The sequence below is a fragment of the Orbicella franksi genome, chromosome 7, assembly GCF_964199315.1.
Source record: "Orbicella franksi chromosome 7, jaOrbFran1.1, whole genome shotgun sequence".
In the NCBI taxonomy this organism is placed as follows: Eukaryota; Metazoa; Cnidaria; class Anthozoa; order Scleractinia; family Merulinidae; genus Orbicella; species Orbicella franksi.
In genome coordinates this window covers 14,594,324-14,616,792 of record NC_138151.1, presented here as the reverse complement: position 1 = coordinate 14,616,792, position 22,469 = coordinate 14,594,324, and the positions used below count along the sequence as shown (strand labels likewise).

Sequence of the window (22,469 nt, the reverse complement as noted above, 5' to 3'; positions counted from 1 at the left end):
GCTGCATAGATTTAAATAACAATGACAACGCCCTTGAGATATCAGGAAATCGATTTTGCCAAAAACGCTCAAAATATTTGATGGGTTGTTTAATCTAAATATGTTTCTTTTGAAGTAAGGTAAAAGAGTCACTTGCGGTTACAATGTCGTTCAACCTCAATTACGAATGAGTTTCCTCGCAGAATCATGAAATTTAAAATATAAAGCCACCTTAGATTTTCCATAAAAAGCATTCACAATTAATGTCTGAAGTAAGAGAAAGGAACAGAAACGAAATCTTGCATTAAAAAAAGCTGGTTCAATTTTGAACAGTTTAACGAGGGACAAATCGTAAATAAGGACAAGTATCAACAGAAGTTTGATTAAATCCTCGGACTCCGAGGAGAAAAAAACATGAGATTGTCATACGGTTTTTTTCAACAAGCAGGCAGCATTTTCTCGAGAAATTTGATTATTCGTTGTAGTTCTATCGCTGGAAAACGAACCCTGCAGATAGAATTTGTGACCTGGTTTGCAATGGCTCGAACAACCAAAGTGATAGGGCGACTAATTTATTAAATACCATTTAAATGCAAGGCGGAGCTTTAAACAATTTGAATTGTTAAAAATCTGTCTTTTTCAATAAAAATTTCGCTTTGCACCTGAATGTTCTTAATTTTATTCTCTTGACGCGAAAAGATGTGCACGGGAAACTCTCGAAACATTTTGGCATTGTTTGTCTTCTGAGGGCGAAACAATAAATGACGAGTATTTTTACTGCGGGGAAGGAAATTATGGGAAAGAATATTCATGAATTACCATAAATGGGTTTGAATTTTGCGCCTATCTCATTATTATTCATAATATCAAATCCTTAAGAAAACAGAATATGTAAATAGTCGTCAAACAAGTACTCACATCGATTTCACTGAATTACTGAAGAGAGAAATAACAATTTGTATCTTGAATCAACGTTGAAAGAAACAAGAAACCATGCTGTCATACATTCGTCGAGCGCAGAGACGGAGAATGTACGAAAGAGCGAATTCTGACAGCGGATGTACCAACGACCAAGAGACTCCAAGTTCGCCTGTTTCTTCGCCTGAAAATGGACCAAAGAGCGAAGGCTTTCATTTTTATTCCAGCGTAAAGAAGCAACATTCTCTGCCGGAGGTGGGAGCGAAAACTTCGTCGACGAACGCGAGAACGAAGAACGAAAAAAGGGAGGAAAAGGTGAACGATCCGAAGACAGTAGAAGTTTCTCAGCAGGCGAGAACTGGATCAAGTACACATGGATCGCTTTAATTCTGAGTCTTTTTTTCTGGATATTATTTCTTCTTTTAGACAGAGTCTGGGATAAGCCGGATATTTTTGCTACACGTAAATGAAGCAGAAATGAAGAAAATATCGTGTTGGAATTGACTGGCTTGCTAAACAACATGGCAGACTCCCCATAAACAGTAAAGATAAGAATATAAATTTCGTTTATTCACATTTTGTACACCGAGGTTGCATAAATGCTAATGACGTCCCACAAACCCGAGAATTACTTGCCAAACGGTGTTTAGCTGTGTTTTGCCGTGGTATCAATGGAGCAATATGGCATTTTGTGAAGATTTGTCCATTATGAAGTGCAAATGGGATTTTGGGCTCACTGCGGGAAGTTGAAGCGAATTCACAAGGCAGATCACTATATGAATCTCACTGCTGGTTCCCGAGTTCATTTTGAATTCCAAGTTTAGTCTACGCGAGGTTAAGACTAAATAGCTGCAGTTTTCTTGTGTTTACCAAACCGAGCGTAAACTAACCGTGAAATTTACTGGAAAACTAACTTAACGCACGTAAACTGCGTGGAATGGAAAGTCTCCTTATGTGAACTTCGAAACTTAAGCATAAATGACAAACTTGCAAATGCCGATTAACGGTTTTAATCTCGAATTTGAGGGGGCTTAAACCAATCAAAGAAAATCCGAATTTCCTAAGCTACAGAGTGTATTTCTCGAAACATTATTTTCCAGTAGTGAGACAAGTTAATTTACAAGGATAATTGATATATTTCATGAAAGGAATGTAAATGCGTTAGATGTGCATGAGAAAAAGGTGTGTCTTTTCTTTCTTTTCACGAAGAAGCTTCGTAAATCGGTTTATCGATTGATAACAGGGCTTTTTAATGCCTTGTTTTCTTTCTAAATGCTCAAACAATGCAAATCTGCCGTCGGCAGCCCGACAGGTGTAAACATTTGCGCAACAAATAGTTGTTCTCTTGGGTTTCGAATACAAAGCGGCCGTTCAGTGTATTGAATACAGAAAACTGTCTTCCTAAATGTAAACGTAAACTGAGCTAAAACCATTGAATATGACCCTGTTTGAGATGAATTTATGGATGTTCACAGCGTGATTTTTTTCATTCATTGTGAATCAGATAAAGTTGGGCTGAATTATGGCCGACGAGTTTTCAAAGTCTATAACCCTATTTATAAACACGTTAGTTTAATTGGATATATTTTTTTAGCCGCGAGGGTAAACTTAAATATCGCAAGTGACTTTATCTAGTCCGGCTAAAACAATTTTTAAAGTCATTAACATTGATTTTCACCCGCATTTTTCCCTAAAGCAAACTAAACAATTTGGTTTTAAGTGCAGTGGGAATAGGAGTAATAATTTTAAATCTTTAACCAAATCCAATTTGACGTTTTCAAGGTCGGCAGCCGTTAACAAAACTAAACATCTTTTGTCCATGTTCGGCTCACATTTCTGTTAAAGTCAAGGCGAATTTTGAATATTTGCCTTATTCATGGCACATGATACAATATTTTTCTCTGCGAGAGATTTTTATCGGAACTTGCTGAAAGGAAATTTGGCGCCTTGTCAATCACCTGCAGTACCAACAAATGAAAGTAGCGAGTGATTTTCTACAATCGCATCAAAACACTGATAAAATCGGGACTAAAAATTCAACGAAAAGGAGCGAATTCCAAAACAAAAAGTATCAATATTTTTTTTCAATCAGATACTTAGGTTAGAAAAGATTTGGTGTTTTCGGTTTTCACTTGTAGTAAACAGCCTATTTACACCTGCAATGAGAAAAATGGAACAACTTTCAATTATCGCTTTTTTTTCAGCATGGATTGATAACTGTGAGCCTATAACCGTGATAATGATATAATTTCAAGACAACGATCGCTGTTCAGTCGTCAGACAAAATTTACTTCCTACCAAAAAGTATTTATTTGACAGATTGTCCGGATACAAAAGTGCCATTTGTGACTATCGATAACAATTGAAAGTGTTTTGAAAACCCAATTTATTTGGAAAGTTAAAATTTTAGCACCAGAGTCGACAATCGAAAGAATTATTATGCCCAGGTACAGCTAACACGTGCTTAAAATTGGAGTTACGAAAAAAAATCATATAACAAGTTCTTTTCTTATCTCAGCACGAAGATGGTTTATTTTAACCCTTTGTCCAAGTCGACTTTATTTTGTTTGGGAAAATGAATATTTTTAATACAATTGCGGTGCTTTTGACAAAAACTCACGTTCAGTTCTAGAGCAATTAAATTACCTAACAGCTAGCCTCCGATAACTCTCGTTATCGACAAGGTTTATCATCGTTTTGTTTTCGTGCATTCGGCCAACAGCCGTATCCGTCCGGCTCCTCTGACGCACAACCCTGCTGTGTTTCAAATTTAAGGATTAAGTGAACTATTAAAATATATATTCCCAGGCTCCTCTTCTGGAATTTGAATTATTCCATTTTGCTATTAAGTGTTATTTTGCTCTCGGAAAAAGAACAAAACAAAACCAATGGCAGTTAATCATTGATATCTTTTACCGCGAAATTCCGCAAGTAATTCTGAGCTTACCTTTATTATTTTCGCGGTGCTTTCCGTTGGGCCCGGAAATTTTGCGTTTCAAAACTAGTTAGCTTATATTTGGGGGGAAGTTTACGTGTGAAAAAATTTAGTATATATAAGAATACTGCGAGGTAAAACTGAACTAGATCTTTGGCTATAGCTTTCCTACGAAGATCAAAAGTTTAAACTCACTGTAGGAATAAAAATACTAGTTTTACAGGCAAAATAAAAAGTTATCCCCAAGCATTTATACCCCTGGATCAAGAAACCATGTCATTTTCTCTTGACCTGGATGGAAAGAAGCATTGTGGGAGTAAAGTGTCTTGTCCGAGATTACAACAACAACAACGACTAAAAGGTCAGGATTCGAGACCGGATCGCTCGTTCCGGAGTCCAGCTCACTGGCATTACCTCATTTGTGACCTACAGGGGTGGGGTTTTGGGGAACGAGGGAACATGATCATTTATTTGAAGGGAACAAGGGATTTTTTGAGATAAATTTGAGTAATGTGAGGGAACACCGGACATAACTGCTATTAAAGCCAAGGAACTTTGACAAGGCATTTGGGGAGCAATGGAATTTATTAACAGGGGACAAGAAAGAAAGGGTGACATTTTCAAGGGATCAAGGGAACATATTACCTCCCCCCCCCCCCCTCCTCGGGTAGGCTCGACTTCCAGCCGTTTTGTGAGCCCGCGTTCCTTGCCCCACACTACAGGTGGATCACTGGTCAATCCATCGTATTTTTGGGCCAATCACAGCCAAGCCTGCTCGAATTGATAAACAACCGGACTCCCAAATCGGCTGGAAATCGAGCCTACCCTTCGGGGGGCTCTCAGGTCTCTCCAAAAATCTCAGTACACTTCAATTCTTTGCCGCCTGACTTTCAGAATCACAAAATTAAAGAAACTGCCGTATCTGTGTAAAAATTGTGTAAGATTTTCTTGAAATTCAGAGTAGAAATTGCGGTTTTCGGGGGCTATCTTTGGTGAAGAATCTCTTGGCGACGGCCTGAAACCTTGACACTTGAGTTCCTATCCGTGCACGACGAGTAACCAATATTCTTTTTAATTTGTCTAATCAGAAAATTGTCGAACCCCGAAACTTGTGACCCCACCTTGTCGCCTAGCAACACACAATTATGGAATTGTGGAAGGGGGAATTGGAAAAGAAATAAATAAAACCAATTTAATTAATTATCGTTTTGAAACATTTTTAGCAATCTAGGTTTTACAAGATTCCGCGTTAAATTTCTTGAAGACAGGATATAAACGGATATAGACCGATATGAGCTTAATGCGAATTATATTAGACCGGCCGGTCGAGGCCAGCCTTGTCGGTCTTTCAAAGGAGGTAAAGATAAAGAAAGCAATCTTTAATACGAAGGCGCATGTGTAATTTCTTTAGCAGGTGGCTCGAAAGACTTCCTCAGAAATGGCTCTCTCAACTCGCTTAGTCTCCTTTTTGCTCACCGTAAACTTCTGAAGATTTGTCGAATAGGTTTATTGCAGATATTATGTTCAACATTGAATCGAGCAGTCTTGCTGATGGTTACGTTTAGACTGAAAACAATTGCGCCCTTTGTTTTCTAAATAATGACTTTTGCGGATTGATCCGTATCACTGGAACGACTTTATAATGTCAAATGCGAAGTTGAGATAAAATGTATTTAATTTTTATCGTCATTGTGTATTTCTAATTTTCATGGTCGATAAAACAGCGAAAAGCTTGACCACAATTTATTTAGGTAATAAAAACTCATTAGTTAGCTTTGAAGTGCTTTGTTTGTTATACAAAAGATTTTTAGTGCGAAAGCGAAGTAAATGAATTTTAAACATGTTTTGACGTCCCACAGAAGTGCTTTGGGCAGGCGAATATTGACCTATTCCCCCGAGCCTTTTTAATATTCAACCGAGTTAATAAGCAGATGCGGTAGCTAAGAGGAAATTGCTTTGTGTTTACATAGGAAGAGGGAAAATTTCTAATCAGAAATCCAAATTTCGGTCGTAGTTTACTCGGCTTCTGTTCGCTGAAATGAAGTAATTCATCCATGGCAACATTGTCCTTCGCAGCGAAAGCGTGAAGGGATTAGTTTACAGTTCACCACACGAGACAGTTTGGGACCTTTCGGTTTTAAGGCCGCAAGGATGACACATATGTAAACCTGCAGACGCACACTTATAATGACAACAACTATGCGCAGTGGAAACACTGGGAAGGTGAGATAATATTGGACCGAGTTATCAACACTCGCTTCGTAAACAATTCAACCAATTGTTGAATCCACTCAGTTAGGCGGACAACGGTGTCTCTTCATCGAATGTTCTTTTTCGTTGAATAAACCGCAAAACATAATGCCAGTTTATGATGATATCTCACAGGAGGATGGCTCATCCGTTGAAATGAAGAAGAGGACCAAAGAAATGAAAATACGAGTTGCGAAGGTAATCTCTATGAACCTCCTTTAGTTCGACTGCACTGTTTCGCGTTTCAGATGAACCTATCCTCGCCTGTATTATTCGGCAAATTGCTTTAATGCTCTGAATAATTCAATTCGTCGACGAAACTATTCAGCTGTAAGCGGAAAGTTTACTCTCTCGTTATCTTCTATTAGAGAGCTTTTCCTGAGATCAGCCAAAACAAACGAAGCTCATATGATTATGTGAGACATCTTTGATGGTAGTAAACTAAAGATAATTAGCCAAACTGTTGAGGAAGTTGGATTATCGAACGCAAGTTTTTCAAACCTAACTTCAGACTCGAATGTATACGAGAGCATCATGGCAATTGATCAATACTTAAAATAATATCTTTACCAAAACCAAAATTAGGCATGATATTACCGCAGACTTTGCTCCGAAACATGCACAACTAAGGCCAAAGAACAAAGCACTTATTGAGGTCGCAAAAACCATTACTGATTCTACAATTAACGTTCGAAAGCGAAGTAAATTATCAAGAATCTTTCTTATCTTTGCGTTTTATTCACTGGGCATACATAAATTTTGACAGCTGTTTTTTGAGCACACGGAATATTATTTTAATGGGTACAATTTCACTAGTAATGTTCATTTATCGCCTAGTAACCAAGATCATTTGACCATAACGATTTTACCAAATCGTGCTTGGGGGCAAATTGGCAAAAGGAACACTTTAAAGAGATGGTCATCTTTCTTATAATTTCTAAACATTTTTGACACCATCGATCGAGAATATTTTTATTGCATCTTTGCATCGAGGAAGTGACATTGAACTTTCACACAGAATATATTTCAGGGCGAACCTTCGTATGGCAAACAAACTGAACGTAATTAATTTTATTTCCTATTTCGACTAAATAAATAAATTTGTGCCTTGCTTTGCAAGTAATATTTAGTTGTTCAACTTCACAACTGAAGACATGTTCGAATTAACAACTGGCATATGTTAAAACTTAAATTATGTTTGTTTAGATATTACCATAAGTTTAAAATTAAATTGTGATTCGTTTTGTCACTTTAGAGAGAAACTGATGATCTAAAAATTTGGCCGTTTAATTGAGCGTTTTTACACAGTTTTATTATATTGCATTGACTTTCCCTGGCAGATATATGCAGCGTCATAGTGTTTTTAATACACTTATGCACTGTTTGTTCGCTGTCACACTCATAAGAGACTGAGAAAATTATGTCCGTTTATTAGACATTCCTGTCACGTACGGATCCGTGCGGCCAAGTCCCATTTATTGCTTCGTGTACCTAAGTGTACATAATCCCTCGTTAGGTGTGATCAAAGGCTCGTTTGCTTCTCAATATTGCTATATAATGAGGGATAATTTTTTTTCTTGCTTCAAGGCAGCTATGTACCGCGTAACTAATAAAGTTAAAAAACCGAAATGCCCTCTCGCGTATAAATTTGGTTGGAAGCTCTTTTTTCGACCAAGTCACGTAAAGACATCACACAGTTGACTACAAAAATTTTACACCGATTACTTAGTGGATAAATAGAGAACGAAACTCCTTTTAACCCCTCAAAAAGTGAAACATCTACTGGAAATTAGTCAGGGACGTTTTCTCCAAACCATATTATTTTCGCTGTTTTAGCATGCAACGAAAGATTTAATAAGCCAACCAGACCGCAGGTAAAGATCTTTATAAAAGTCAATAGTTTTGCCTGACAGCTACAACTTAGACTACTCTTCCGTTTACGTCAAACGGTAATAAAAAGCTTATTTTGTGGTCAGAATCCATTGAAATATTACAAATAAATACAGAAAATGCACTATTTTTCTGTTAAGCCAGTAAAGTCTAGTTAATTAAAGTCTTTTGTTGGGTTCCCTATGTAGGCATTTGTTCTTTTTATTGGTTTAATTGCCAGGCAATAAAACTAAACGGGTTACTTGAAAGATTATCAACCAATTAGATGTCTTAGATACGTCCTCTCCTCCGTTACATTGCATACTTATACTATTTTGTTTGATACTCAATGAAATAAATTGTGACCAAAGCATCACTAGTAATTCTTTGGACAAATTAAAATAAATTGTGGCTGTTTTTTTCAGCTTGCACCTTTAAATCTTTGTAAAGTTTTGTACCGGCAACTGAAGAAAAATCATCGGTGAAATTAATTATACATCAGTGTATACATCATATATCTACTTTAGCATAAATTGTTTGTCTAGAATCTCAAAAGGTCTATGAAATGTGATAGTACTGAGCATCTTTGTAAGGGAACAAATATAACCATGTTTTAAACGCAATAGAGAGTTTGCTGAAAATGCAAATTAGCCTTCTGTTACAAATGAGGCATAACAAGAAACACAGGAAAAGACCGCCAGACAACGATATTCTCGCGTCAACAATAAAAGTCACGCACTTATAGGTTTTTAACCCATTAAGTACAACTCCAAGTGCCCGGGGATATTTTTTCTTTGTCAAGAAAAATGAGCAGTTATAAGTTACCACAAGAAAGCGAACCACAGACACTCTCTGACTCCCAGAGTACCTAACAAGTGAAAGAATGTGCCCCGTGTCTCTAATAACCAACGGGCTTTGAGCTCCTAACTGTAACACCCTGGGTGATAAATCAACTCTGGGACACGCACTGCAATACTATTTGAAGCGTGACTTAGAAATTGAAGGATTGTAACGACAATGCCACATTCCAGCTGTCTCAACTAATTCTCTAGCTCAGTCCCAACTAATTCGAAGTATATTTTCGGGAAATTAAAGGTTGACAAAGGCTACCGAAAGTCCATAACAATTTTCAGTCCCCCTTGATTTTTTTTCTTTACGATTACTGTATTAGTCTTGTATTGTCTGAACGACTGCATAGTGTTCTATTATGTAGTCTCGTCAGGGTTTCTTGCAAGTTATTAAAAAAGAACAAAATACTTCAAAATTAAAAACGGTTTGTGGTTTAATTTACATTTTGAAGTCGCCATGGTATTGTTGTCTACGAACAGAAGTACAGATAAAACAGTTTGATTTGAACTGGCTTTCTTGCACATTTCTGGACGAAAAATAATCGGGAATCCACCAAAATGCAAGCCTTTGTTGGCTTTCTTTCGCACTGTGGCGAAATGATTAGTCAGGTAGGCTTATTTCACATCGCGTGGGAAAGGCTTCATTCTGAGCTCTGGACACTGCCATTGTCTACACAAACTTGAACGTAATTTAATTACTGTCTTTTGGGTTTGATTCTTTCAGATGTTTGATCTGTTCGATAAAGTGATCGAGTTTAATCACAACCCCACCAGCGAATCAGCGAAGAGGAAACTCGATTTGGTAAGAATCTTATGCTTTGCTCTTAATTCTCAATGACAAATTGACGAGTCCATGAAGTCAGCGAGGCATAATTGGCCACGACGAATCAATTAGGCAATTATTACAAGTGAGTTACAACAAGATCTCAGTTACCTCACGGGTGCGAATGTAAGTAGAATAATCAGAGTTAATATAATTGTCAAAATTAGTGCGCGTTTCGCTACAATGCAAGCTATACCTTTTAAACTCTTTGCACCTTGAGAGAAGATATCACGTGATCTGATCAAGAGTTGTTGACCATTGTAACGGTGTGAAAGACATAAAAGTGTAGTGGTTTTATGACAGGTATAAACCAAGAATTTTCCTTGTTTATATAAAACTTAAAATCCATGCAGAATGTGAGCAGAGCACTCCAAAGGTTAAATGTAAATCTCGTGAATTACAAGCTCTCAAAGTTGTTGAGAGAGACGTCCAACGCATTATTAATCTTACTTTAACAATGCCGTAAATAATGGCAACAGCTTTCCTTAAAAGAACTAATCAACATTTCGTCCTACACTGTTGCAGGAAACAGAGAAGCTAAAAACACTTCAGCAGCAACTTGAGGTGAGCTAGAAACGTTTGCATGTTAATCAGTAAAGAGCTGGGACTTCCCTTAAGTAAGTTACCCTAATAAGAATGATTTCTGCTAGGCGTTCTCAAGTTTCGATGCTGTAACGAGAAAACTGGATGTAATGGGGTATGATGCTAGTCCACTGATCACATATCCCCCCCCCCCCTCCCTGACAGACATCACGATGTCCGGTTGCCTCCGCGAAATTCACCAAACACGGCGCTTAAAAAGAGAGGCTTGGAAATAATGACTGAAGTGTCATCATCATCATCAGCAGCAGCAGCAGCAGCGGCATCGTTATCGCCATCGTTATCGTCATCGTTATCATTATCATTATCAAGAACACAAAACATTTAAACCTGAAATCCAGCGACTGACTTTTTAGGCCATTTGATTTCCCACAGACTTTAATGATCAAAAGTATTTCGGTTTATTTGATGTTCTTTGTCTTCATCTTACAGAAAGAGCCTCAAAAAGTTGACCTGTTTCAGGACACAGAAAATTTAAAAGATGCTCAAGAATACGGTAAAAACGCAAAATTTGATTTGAGCATTTTTCTGTTCTGTTGGATACCGTATCTGATTCGTTTGTCTAACCCCTTCGTGTTCTCTTATCTCCAGATACGTTTTACATCCAGTATATTAACCACGTTTCTCAAGATCTGGAAAACTTAAAGAACAGTATCATTCAATACATCCAGGTAAAACTCTTAGTCTATGTGATCACGGTACAGATAATCGTATGAATGCGAGTATAGTTATGGATTTCATTACAGCACGAATGATATTTGAAAATTCTCTTAAAATTGCTCCAGGTAAGTCTGCATGCGGTCATCAGGCCGGAGCTTATCGCGGTTTGTGTAGGATGAAGCGACTTGGAGTATTTCTACTCCCCCCTGGATGGGATGCTAGTCCATCGCAGGGTTACCTCCAGCATTTAGATCTTATTCGCCGGTACTTATTTATACACTTGGGTGGAGAGAGGCACTGTGAGAGTTAAGTGTTTTACCCAAGAACACAACACAAATGTCCTCGGCCATGGTTCGAACACGGACCGCTCGATTCGGAGACGAGCGCACTTACCATGAGGCAACCATGCCTCCACGACGGCTGCATTTCAAAAAATTGTCATTTTTCGCGAGTAGTGTAAATCCTTAATATCTCGAAGTTTTGTATAACTATTCATTTGTTTTACGACTGAGAAAATTACGAACATACGCGCGTTAATTTACACTACGGCTGAAACTAAAATTTACCGATAAATTGGCTGTTCTCAGCCAATGAAGTAATTATTCCAGTCGTATTTATAATAAATAACATAATTTAAACTGAAAATGTTAATAATAGACTCTCACTGTTGCATATTTTACATTTGTAGGAAAAAACTAAAGCTGAACAATTGCTTACGAAAGAAAACATGAAACTCAAACGTGAGTGTACTGTGTGGTTTGATCAATTTCTCTTGGCTAGGGGTTCTCAGTCTTGTTGCAAGCACCTAGAGTACAAGTAACCCCTCTCTCGCTTAGTCCGTGGAGCATGACCGTAAATGAACCGCGAGAAAAAATGGCCGCCCGAAATCCTGGAGGCGAGAAGCGCGTTTCTTGCCCCCAGGACTTCGCGCGGCCATTTTTTCTCCCGGTTGTCTTTCGCGTCACGCATGACGGACTTAGCGACAGAGGGATGGCTCGTATTCTAACAAGCCCCAATTTTTGTCAGTCAAGAAGCTAACTCTTATATTGCTGTCAATTGCAGTTGATTTACAACGTGAACAAGCTGAGTCGATGCATCAACGACAAAAGTAAGTGATGTGGACAAAGAACTTTAATTTCTGGGAAATCTAGATTGAATGTAGCGTAAGTATTCTAGAAGACTCTGGTAGGCGCATTAGTCAATTGTTTCGTGTTTTGAGCTCCGCATCAAGACACGTAGGGGCCAAACCACTCCCCAAATGTTTCGTCAGTTCTTGGGTATTTCACATTACTTCGCATTACTTAAAAAGTATTGACTCTGTCTACACCAAACTTGGCAGATGAGCAGGAGACCTATTGCCAATTATATTTACGTCAAAAATGTCAGTAAATGTCAAAGTTGTGACGTCACAGTTATGACGTCATGTTTTTTGCCACTTTTGAAGTTTTTAATATGCATTTTTTTTACAATGTGTTCGAAAGAGCACATCAAGGGGAGTTGAAACCTGAAAAAATTTTGTCCATATCACAAAAATTAAATGAAATATGGCATTTTTAAATATGAAAAATAACTCTGCAAAATATGGGGTCCCCCCCTTGAGAAAAATCCCCAAATTTAGAGCCGTAATTTTGTTCCAGCAAATGCAGCTATGTTGCCAATGTGATGTGCCAGATGACTAACGCAAAGATAAAGAAGAAAATCGGAATAAAAAATTATCCCTCTAGTGTTATTGCGTTAAAATTAGTTTTGTTACGTCATAACCTGTGACCTCACCCGTTTTTTTACTATTAATACCATCCTAACAAAGCCGAAAATCAAATTTCTAAAACCATACGATTTTTGACAACATCAAACTTTCTATTTTTCTAGATTATTAGCCTTCCTAGAATAAAACTGAAAAAAATAAACCAGAGAGACTGAATTAAGAAGGACAGTATGGTTAAGCAAATTCCGGGGGCACAACGAAAAAAATATTTAATTTACCATATCTCAAAAAATAATCATCATAGCAAAAAACGGTTTTCAGCATTTTACTCCTCAAGTCAAGGCCTTTCCAATGAAATAATCTTTACATCAGATTTTACAAAAAATTATAGCACTTTTGGTGACGTCATCAATTATGACGTCATAATCTGGCATTTTGTCACAACTTCCAAATTAAAATAAACTGGAGAACAAAGAAAGTTCATCTGCCAAACTTGGTTCAGAAATATATAAACCAAGCAAATATTGCCTTCATGAAACATTTGGGCGGTGGTTTGGCCCCTACGTGAGAGGCCTAAGTCCTCCAACCCTGGCCGGGTTGACTCCTGTGTTTTTTTTTGGGAAGGACACTTTACTCTCACCTTACCTCTCGGCTCCACCTTCGTAGGGAAATAGACTGTCAAATATCACTGGGAAGTGATGAAACAAATATTCGCACTGTCGTGAGAACAGAAGAAAGCGGAGACTTTCTGTTGAAATACAAGTCTTAACACAAATACTCCCACAACTGGTAGTGTTTCTGCCCAACAAAAAATATTTTCCGTTTGTTTCAATTCATAGCTGATTCATAAGCGCAAATTTTGCTATTTTCTGAAGAAAAAGAAAAGCAACAGGAATCTGTTGTGCATGAGCTTCTCGAATGAAAATGCGGTCTTGGTAATCGCGGATAGTAACACAACAATTTAGTTAAAAACATTTCTCCCTCTATTTTGCAAGACATGAATACGCCGTAGCCGAGAAGAATACAGTTCTTGCGACGTGTAGAAAGTTGGAGGAACAGTTAGAAGATAGAGGAAAACAAATTCAACAGTAAGTTAAAAGAATACAGGTTGCGGTTGTGCTTTCATCACAATATCTAGCTTTTGCTCATGTGCACAATTCTTATGAAGAATACACAAGCAGAAACCGACACAACGTAGAATGATTTTTTGAAGGTGTACTATACCAGCAGGATCATCGTTCCGGTTGCTTGCTTAAAAATTTTATAGACAATTTTCATACTTAATCGAATCTTTTTGGTACGCTTTGACGGCATATGAGGCGAGTTTGGTCGAGACATGGTTCGTATTTTGGCGAGACGTATTCAAGCTAACATACTCATGGCGAGACCAACCGAGCATGATATATCACTGAAGCGTACCAGAAAAGGTACGATAAGGTATTTACTGAACCCAAATTCGGCCAAGTGAGCATGATACCGTAGCCACATCAGGTCAGTGACCTGATATGGCTGGATATCAGGACAGTAGATACGGCTTCTAATTGGCTAATTGCGAATTTGGGTGCGGTTATGTGTAAAATGAGGCTGTTTTGTTAATGTAGGTTTTCTCTGACCTTCCATAACGCCTTTCAGGCTTCATCGCGAGGGAACTGTCAGTTTATGGCAGCGAGAAAAGGCGAAGCTAATAAAAGACGTCCAGTCAAGGTAACTGTGCTACAACAAGGTAACTGTGCTACTAAATTTTTAATTTAATTTCTCATATCGTGTTTGTCTGATTTCGTATTTAGCGAGGAGAGACTTGCAAAGGAACTTCAGGAGACCAAAGATCAATTAGAAGATACAAAATCGAGATTAAATCAAAGAATTATGGTATGGAATAAAAAAGCATTGTGTCTATATAAATTGCTTTACACTGAGACGTTATTTTATACAAAATAACAGGAAGATTTTGGTTAATCTTCAACAAACAAGCTTAGCATCTTTTTGTTGGCTTTCTCGTTGCTCGGTAGCCAATCAAGAGCAAGTTTGTCAGCCGACGGACGATGACGTCGAGATGTCACGTGCCGAGATTTTGCACGTGCACTGAGCTGCTATTTGATTGGCTTAAACGATTAGAAAGCGAAGAGAAAAGTTGTTAACCTTTGATTTCACTTTATACAAAATCAATTTATGGCCCTCTGTTTTCTCCTAGGAATTAATGGATCAAGTTAAATACCTTAAATTAGAGAAAAACCTGAAGAATGGGACGGTGAGAACACATGGACCTGGAGGTAAATATCATGATTTATATTCTAATTCGCTGCCCCGCTCAACCGAATATAAAACATTTATCATGTAATGAGCAATCACTTGTGGGGTGTGTCAACACGAGCCGTGTATAAAACAAGAACGAAGAGGCGGTCGTATGACTCGAATGAATACAAATGAAGACAACGCAATATATATACCGACGCCCCGCTAATAATACCCAAAGGAGGTTACGTAACCCATGATAAACACATAAGGCAAAACCAAGAATTATGGACACAATAAGGAATATAACACTTACTATGTTGTTGTAGACCAGCTCTAATGTTGATCAATTTAGCAACTTTAGATAACCAATAGATTTCCGTCTACTCCATTTTTTCCTGTTTATATGTGTCAATTCTTTATTTCGTTTCACGTCTGTTTTCATTTCAGTGCCCAATGTTTCTTCAAGCGAGATGGAGAAAGCAAAACAGCAATTATTCCTAAAAGACAGGGTACGTAACCCGAGAATTCAGTAATGTGTCAGACAGTCAGACAGAGAGAAAGACACGCACACGTACACGCACAGTCAGGCAGACAGACAGAGAGACCGACGGACAGACAGAGAGACAGAGAGACAGACGAATGGACAGAAAAACGAACGCTTGATTGGACGAAGCGATGGACATACATGTAGACAGCCAGTGAGACAGATAGCTGGACAGAAACTGGTGAGCTGCAAGGCGGACAGGCATACGAGCGAGCAAGCAATTCGGAAAGCGATCGGACAGAAGACCGACATACCGAGCGATAGACCGACCGACAGACAGGCAGCCAGCCAGCCAGACAGACAGACAGACAGACAGACAGACAGAGAGTCAGTTGGACAGATAGATAGAGAAAGATAGACAGACAGATGTATGATGGACGCCAGGACTGGCTGGCTACAAGGCGGACTGACAGGTTTACAGGCGAGCCAGCTTCGGACGGAAGGACCAACATACCGAGTGATATTCCGACAGACAGACCGACAGAAAAAAAGACCGGTCAGCCCACCGACCGACAGACAAACAGACAGACAGGCAGACGAACAGAAACCCAGAAAGACAGATAATAAGGGCATAAATTCCCAAAGATTGGTAGGGCCGGTCAAGCAGGCAGGTAACGCAGTTCAGAATCTACATACTAACTCAGTAGAAATCAAACAAACTGAGAGCCACATTTGTTTCATCTATGCAAAGAAAATTATCGACTTATGACGGAGCCTTTTTTGTTCTTTCAGTTACTAGTAGTAGCGGAAGGAGAGATTCAAAAACAGCAAAAATACTACGTAGGATTCATAAGTGGACTCAGCAGAGACTTCAGGTAAGCGTCACAAGAAAGCTATGCAGCTGTGTTTGATCCTATACTGCAACTTTCATAACCGTTGCAATTACAGTGATAACTCGTTATTGTACCTGTTAAAGTTGCCGTTCATAATTATATTGCAGAATTATGTTAGAAAGACAACATCTGACAGTTAAAGACTACAATAAGGATCAAAAAGCTTACGCATCCATGCTGAACAAAATGTACGTTGCGGCAAAAGAAGGTGAGTGAACAGGACTAGTGTTCTACAACAACTAGCACCTTAAAATTTCTTTTGATTTTTCTGTCTTTCAAACACCTAAAAAGGTCGCTTTTCTTAAGGAGTCCTTTTGCAGGGACATATTTATTCGTTTCCTCATGTCCCCATAAATTCTAGATTGTGCAGCACGGGCTTTCGCTAAGACTTGCTCGTGTAACAAGGCCCTTTGTGTGAAAAGTTCGCAATTTCTTTGTTGCTACATGTCGCTGCGATTGATCCTGCCGCGGAATTCCTCGTGTGAACTGACCTTAAAAATTTAGAAATATTGAACGTAAGTCACCTCAAAACTGACAGTCTCAGTAACTTCATCTTGCTACTTCCTTTCCTGAATTCGTTTAACTAGCTTCTCATATTTTTAGTAGCGGAGATAACTGATAAGCAGTTCTTCTGAAATTAGAGTTTTAATACGTTTGTAGCAAGTAGCGGATCTTGATTTTTCTTGATACATCTTCTCTAGGAACTTTGACGGATTTTAGAGCGACTTTGCCCTCACACTATCTTGGAATTAACGAGGTAAAAATGAACAGTAAATCCTCATGTCTGTAGTAAAACCTTAGCAACACTAAATAAATATAAAAGTAATCACAGAACCTGGAAAATATGTGACCCGGTGACAAGTGCTGAAGAACATAAGACTCTTTAAAAGCGCGGGAAAGTCGCCAAGAAACTGTAATAGTGTCAGGATTTGTTCTTGCAAATGATTGGCTAAAAAGTCAATATCGTTGCTGAGATCGGCTACAGGAGATCAAAGTTTTGTCTTTGTTATCAAATTATCAACAACAAACGAAAAATCAACTTGAAAGACAAGTACTATTAAGAATGTAACCATGTGCTCGGAAACAAGTTGAAGGCCACTGTATATCATTGAAATTGTCTCACACATTTGTCAGGTGTTTCAACTTTTGTATCGATGGATATAAGTCGTGAAGTTTTTCTTAAAACTGCGTTTACGTGTTGCTTGTTCTAAATGTTAATAGTATTCCTTGTTTTTCTCATGCTACTTTCAGGATCTCTCTGGCCATCCACTTGGCAAAAAACTCACCAGACCATTTCAAGATTTGGAATCATATTTACAAGAAGTGGAGGATACCGAGTTTAGGTGAGAAAAATCAGCTTTGATACCTTTATTACAGAAAAAGATCCGCTTGGCAAGTAAACAGACGACGAGAGGAAAGACAAACTCAGAAGAAAAACTGTACTCAGTCATTCAGAAGTTGTTAAAACTATTTTTTCGTTATTGTGATTCCGTAATGAATGCGAAAGTTAACTCGAGCAGGCGTGTTTCTTGATATCTCGTGACACTTTTATACCTTGGCCAAAGTCAAAGACAAAGATAATAGCGGTGGAGCATAGTAATATTAATAGAGGGAAATGGTTAGGAAACCTGGCAAAGTTCTTTGTTGTATGTTTTTGTTGACTATTTTGGTGGTTGACCTTGCACAAAACCTGGCAAAATGCAAAAGGTGTTTATGTGTGCTCGTACAACAAGAACAAGAACAACAATGCTTTATTTACTCTTGACACTTAATGCACATTTGCAAAGAAAATTGAGGATCAACTAACCAACAGAAGCATTGCGATTGTAATTCATGTACACTCTATGACCATGAGCATAAAACAAAAGATGTGCAGGGTCAGGGATCTTCCAACACAAATTTTAGTCTGTTTGTTTATTTTTTGGATGTTTACAGGCCTTTTTAACTATTTCCCTCTATTAACTATGGGTGAAGGGACAACTTGCACAAACGTGAGCGACAACTCTAAGTTTGTAATGTGTCTATTCAGAACTGAAAATTCGCGGGTCTAAAACTTTAATGGTAACTAAAACTATTTTTATAAAATATCTCAAAGCTTTATTTTTGTGGTTATTTAATATCTGATGATTGCAGGGTTGATATCAACCATCCTTTGCTGACGGGATGGAGGGAAGGAAGGTCCGAGAGTGCGAAGGCAAATGCACGGAAATTTTCCAAATCAAAATCATCCAAAGGTAAGAGGTTATTACTTCATTTATTGGTCAGTATTCAATCAAATTCGACTCCATCCATGGCATGTATTATTTGCTTGTAGAGCGAGGTCAGGGCATCAGATTTTCTTGAGCCAAGGCTCATTATTAGTGTAAAAAAATCACCTTGAAATCGAAAGTACGGTTCAGTTATGATTCGATTTAGCCCGCCCCTTCCAATAATTAAGCGCCACGTATGAGCACCACCTTCCAATCCTCAGCGCTCCTATTGTGAATGACACCCAAGACAGTGACATAAAAAAGGCTTATTAGGTGAACGAATCATGAAGTTTGCTCTCACATCTAAAAGTAGTAATGAGCATTGCGACTATCAGAGCCCCTATTGTTATGTTTCTTGAGTTAAAGTATCTGTTGGCACAATGCTTTTCATTTAAACAATTGATCACATTCAGATGTATATGTTCAAAAAGAAAGTAGCGCCCCTTCCTTAATAAGCTCCCCTCTCCAATAAGCGCCCCTCCCCTTGAGTTACTAGAGGTAAATTAGCGCTCTGGCAGCTAAATTGAATTATTACGGTAACCACACACTGGAAAATTTATAATTTCTGATCATTTTTATCATTAATTTCTCAAGCTTTCTTGAGATCCGTCTTCACCGAGGTTTGCTGTCGTCTTATCATTTTCTAACCAATATTTTTGAACATAATTTAGTTACTGGCGTTCATCCGCGTCTAGTCGACAGCAAGGTCGGCAAACCGCTCCTGAAAGAAGCTAAAGAACACTTTCCAGAATGGTCCGAAAATGAGGTAACGAGAGAAATTCTTTTGAATAATTCTATACAAGAATTTGTTTGAAACCTGTACTACATGTAGAGATCCTCTCTAGCCTAGCGGAGGGGTGGTCAGTGACGAATTCGCGTATTGGTTGATGTGTTGGGCTTTTGAACGATGAATGGAGGAGTGGGGGGGGGGGGGTTGCTTCTCGCTATAAGAAACTGGAGCTATAGTGTCGGATATGATGAGGGCCACTTGAATTCTCCAGGTTATTAATTAACAGTTATTCCACGAGCGTGCGTTGGATATGAGATGGTAGATAGCCAACCAGGCGCCTGGCGCCGAGGTGGCTATCTACCATCTCATATCCAACAAGTGCGAGTGGAATAATTGTTGTATTAAAAACGACCCCCAAATATAGCAAACTAAAGTGAAATAAAAAATGAGAACGCCTCCAAATATTTTGCGAATGCTTAACCTATTTGTAGAGCAGGGCATAATTGCTCATTAACCACGATGGCTGGGCCAATGAAAACTCTTGAATTGCATTGCCCAATGATTCAATTCTTATTGAACTCAAATACACTCCCTGACCTACAATTCACCCATCAAGGTTAAACTTTTGGCATTTGGCCAACCTAAAGAAATGAATAATTTCATTCCTTATTAGATCCAAGACATGTTTGATCAGTTTAGAAGATTTGACACAAATGACGACTATAATCTGGACACGCAAGAGGTAAAGGCGACCTACACGGCTGTACATGCTTACACAGTAGAATTTGATACTGCAGTTTAGCACCACAATACATTTCATCCAGTAGGAGATTGTTCCTTAAAAGAAATTATTTTTTTAATTTTTTTTCCTGTGACAGTTATTAAGGGCAATTCCTGACACGCTGGGTAGAATGGCGACCACAGAGGAAATAAAGGTATGAAATAGTCAGAGATCAGAAAGTATCGGCTCAGAACACACCTTCGCTTAATACAATTCCCCCCAACCTGAAGAGTTTCCGACACTGTAAGTAAAGCATGTAAAAACAAATGTAAAACAAACAAACAATAAACCCCAATGGAAAAGAGTTCATATTTATATTTCTCCACCTCAAACACCATATTCTTGTAAAAATCGCATTTCACTACACTTCGCTGTCAGTCTAGACAAAGGTTGTTTTAAATCTTAACGATCTTAGAGGTTTTCGTCAGACGTATTATTTACTAACCATAAAAACGACATTTCCGGGCATTTGCGTCTCATATATAGTGTTAAACCCTGAAAAACTCCAAAGTATCAGTGGTCAACAATTTAATTAAATATGTTGGATAGTCATTACGTAGAGCGCAGCTATAGAGTTGCTAGTGTTTATATTTAATTCGCGTAACATTTGAAACAAGTTTGTTAATCGAAAACTTCCCTTGCAGGAAGCAATGTTAGAGGTTGATATAGACGACTCCGGAACTGTGGACTTCTTTGAGTTTCTCTGTGTGGCCAGACTAATTTCACAAGGAAAGGGTGCGTACAAAGCTTCTGCCTTGGAAAACTAAGAATATTCAATAACCATATTGAGCTTCTTGTTCAATCGCAGAGAGTAATAATGCTATTAAGCGATCAGATTAAGAGCTCGAGATCACGCATAGAAATCGTGAGCGAATAATCTAATCGTTTCAGTATAAATCTACCAGCAGTTCAAAACTTTATCTAAATCCTCTTCACAGGCACTTCGAAAACACGAAGCATCGGCCGTCATTTTGCTAACAAGCGCACACTGCTAGGCTACTCAATGTCTACAACAGAATAGATAGTGAGTATCGTAGCCAATCAGCGATCGGCATTCGTGATATAAAACGCTAGTAGATTTATCCTAATATCGATATCTTTTATAATATTTGTTTGCCATTTCTTTCAGGCGAAGCAGCTCTGTTCAAGAAGAAGACATTGACGGCCTTACAGAAACCGAACGCAAAGTCTGCAATCTGCGTCGTCCAATAGCTTATTTGAGAAGACTTTGTTTGATATAGGGAGGCGCGGTGGCCTCATGGTTAGTGCGCTCGTCTCCGGATTGAGCGGTCCGGGTTCGAGCCCTGGCCGGGGACATTGTGTTGTGTTCTTGGGCAAGACACTTTACTCTCACAGTGCCTCTCTCCACCCAGGTATATAAATGGGTACCGGCGAACTTAATGCTGGGGGTAACCCTGCGATGGACTAGCATCCCATCCAGGGGGGAGTAGAAATACTCCTAGTCGCTTCATGCTACAGAAACCGGGATAAGCTCCGGCCTGATGGGCCACTTGGCTCGCATGCAGACTTTACCTTTGCCTTGTTTGATATAGGCTCTCCAGTGTCAAGCGAACTGATTAAACCGAGCGCGGTCTCCGAAAGATCTCCCAGGTCGCGTTACGCACCCGAGGGTTTTCCGCAATTTAGACCAAAAAAATCACTGGAGTAATTGCTTACTTCACAAACCCTTACAGGTTATAGCTGAATTATTTACTCTTGCTCTGGTTTTCGATCAGTTTTCATTTCCTTCAGAACATTAGTTTAAAAAGAAAAAGTGCCGTTAACACTTGGGCGCTCGGCTATAGCCCCAGGCTCACTCATATTTGATGTGCGTGTTGAGCTACTAGTTTCAAGACTTTTAACAGAAAGTTCGATTTAAACACGTAAGTAAGATTACATTATCTAAGTCGAGAATGGATGAATGACCTTATTTTGTTTGCCAAGTTATATATTCCTTAACACTCAGAACTTCACTGAGCAAAATACAAAACGAGAAAAACCTGGTTTGGCTGAGTACATTATGACATTAATCTTAGCAGTACCTGTATTTATCAATATTGTGCTAATGTAAAAATGCTTAAAATTATTTAATTTATTGAAGTTCAGTGCACTTAATAATTATTATTAGCTATTAGTATCTGTACATACTATTAAATTAAGTTATTCGCACCCTGAGACCTATTAATAAAAATATTGTTAGATGTAAATAAAAGATTCACAAGAGATGTGTGAAATACGAATAAGTTTATGGCCATTAGTTTAACTGTATTCACTGCCCAAGCCCTATCACACCCTTCTAAAAGTCAACGCAACAATAGGAAGAAGTAGAATACCACAAGACCACACAAACCAGGGTAACACAAAACAGTGACTACAAATGAAACCCATGGACTGGCCACTGTTTTCAGATCAAATGGAATTTAAATGTTTCTTTTTGCAAAGGGAATAAACCAGAGAAGCCAGAATCCAGGCCACACTGCTTAGAAAGCAATTACTCTCACAACTGAAAC

General features: G+C 38.5%; 1 protein-coding gene across 1 annotated transcript; it reads left to right on the top strand.

Annotated features, from left to right (window-relative positions):
* Positions 1-5,583: 5,583 nt before the first annotated feature.
* LOC145493107 (uncharacterized) lies at positions 5,584-21,181 on the top strand. The gene is made up of 23 exons (XM_081472508.1): positions 5,584-6,055; positions 6,218-6,280; positions 9,524-9,601; positions 10,148-10,186; positions 10,655-10,718; positions 10,814-10,893; positions 11,571-11,622; positions 11,945-11,990; positions 13,583-13,675; positions 14,220-14,291; positions 14,375-14,456; positions 14,779-14,857; positions 15,270-15,331; positions 16,099-16,181; positions 16,307-16,407; positions 16,901-16,956; positions 17,451-17,542; positions 18,333-18,433; positions 19,120-19,214; positions 19,852-19,920; positions 20,057-20,113; positions 20,604-20,694; positions 21,089-21,181. Exons 1-23 carry the CDS (start codon positions 6,020-6,022, stop codon positions 21,169-21,171), a joined length of 1,674 nt encoding a protein of 557 aa, XP_081328634.1. The 5' UTR covers positions 5,584-6,019; the 3' UTR covers positions 21,172-21,181.
* Positions 21,182-22,469: the final 1,288 nt, after the last annotated feature.

Bases quoted from the DNA above. Each gene is read 5' to 3' on its own strand.
- LOC145493107 (XM_081472508.1), top strand. From the start codon at position 6,020: ATGACAACAACTATGCGCAGTGGAAACACTGGGAAG. The intron at 11,623-11,944 runs GTGAGTGTACTG...TGTCAATTGCAG, and splicing joins AGAAAACATGAAACTCAAAC to TTGATTTACAACGTGAACAA. The intron at 18,434-19,119 runs GTAAGAGGTTAT...AACATAATTTAG, and splicing joins CAAATCAAAATCATCCAAAG to TTACTGGCGTTCATCCGCGT.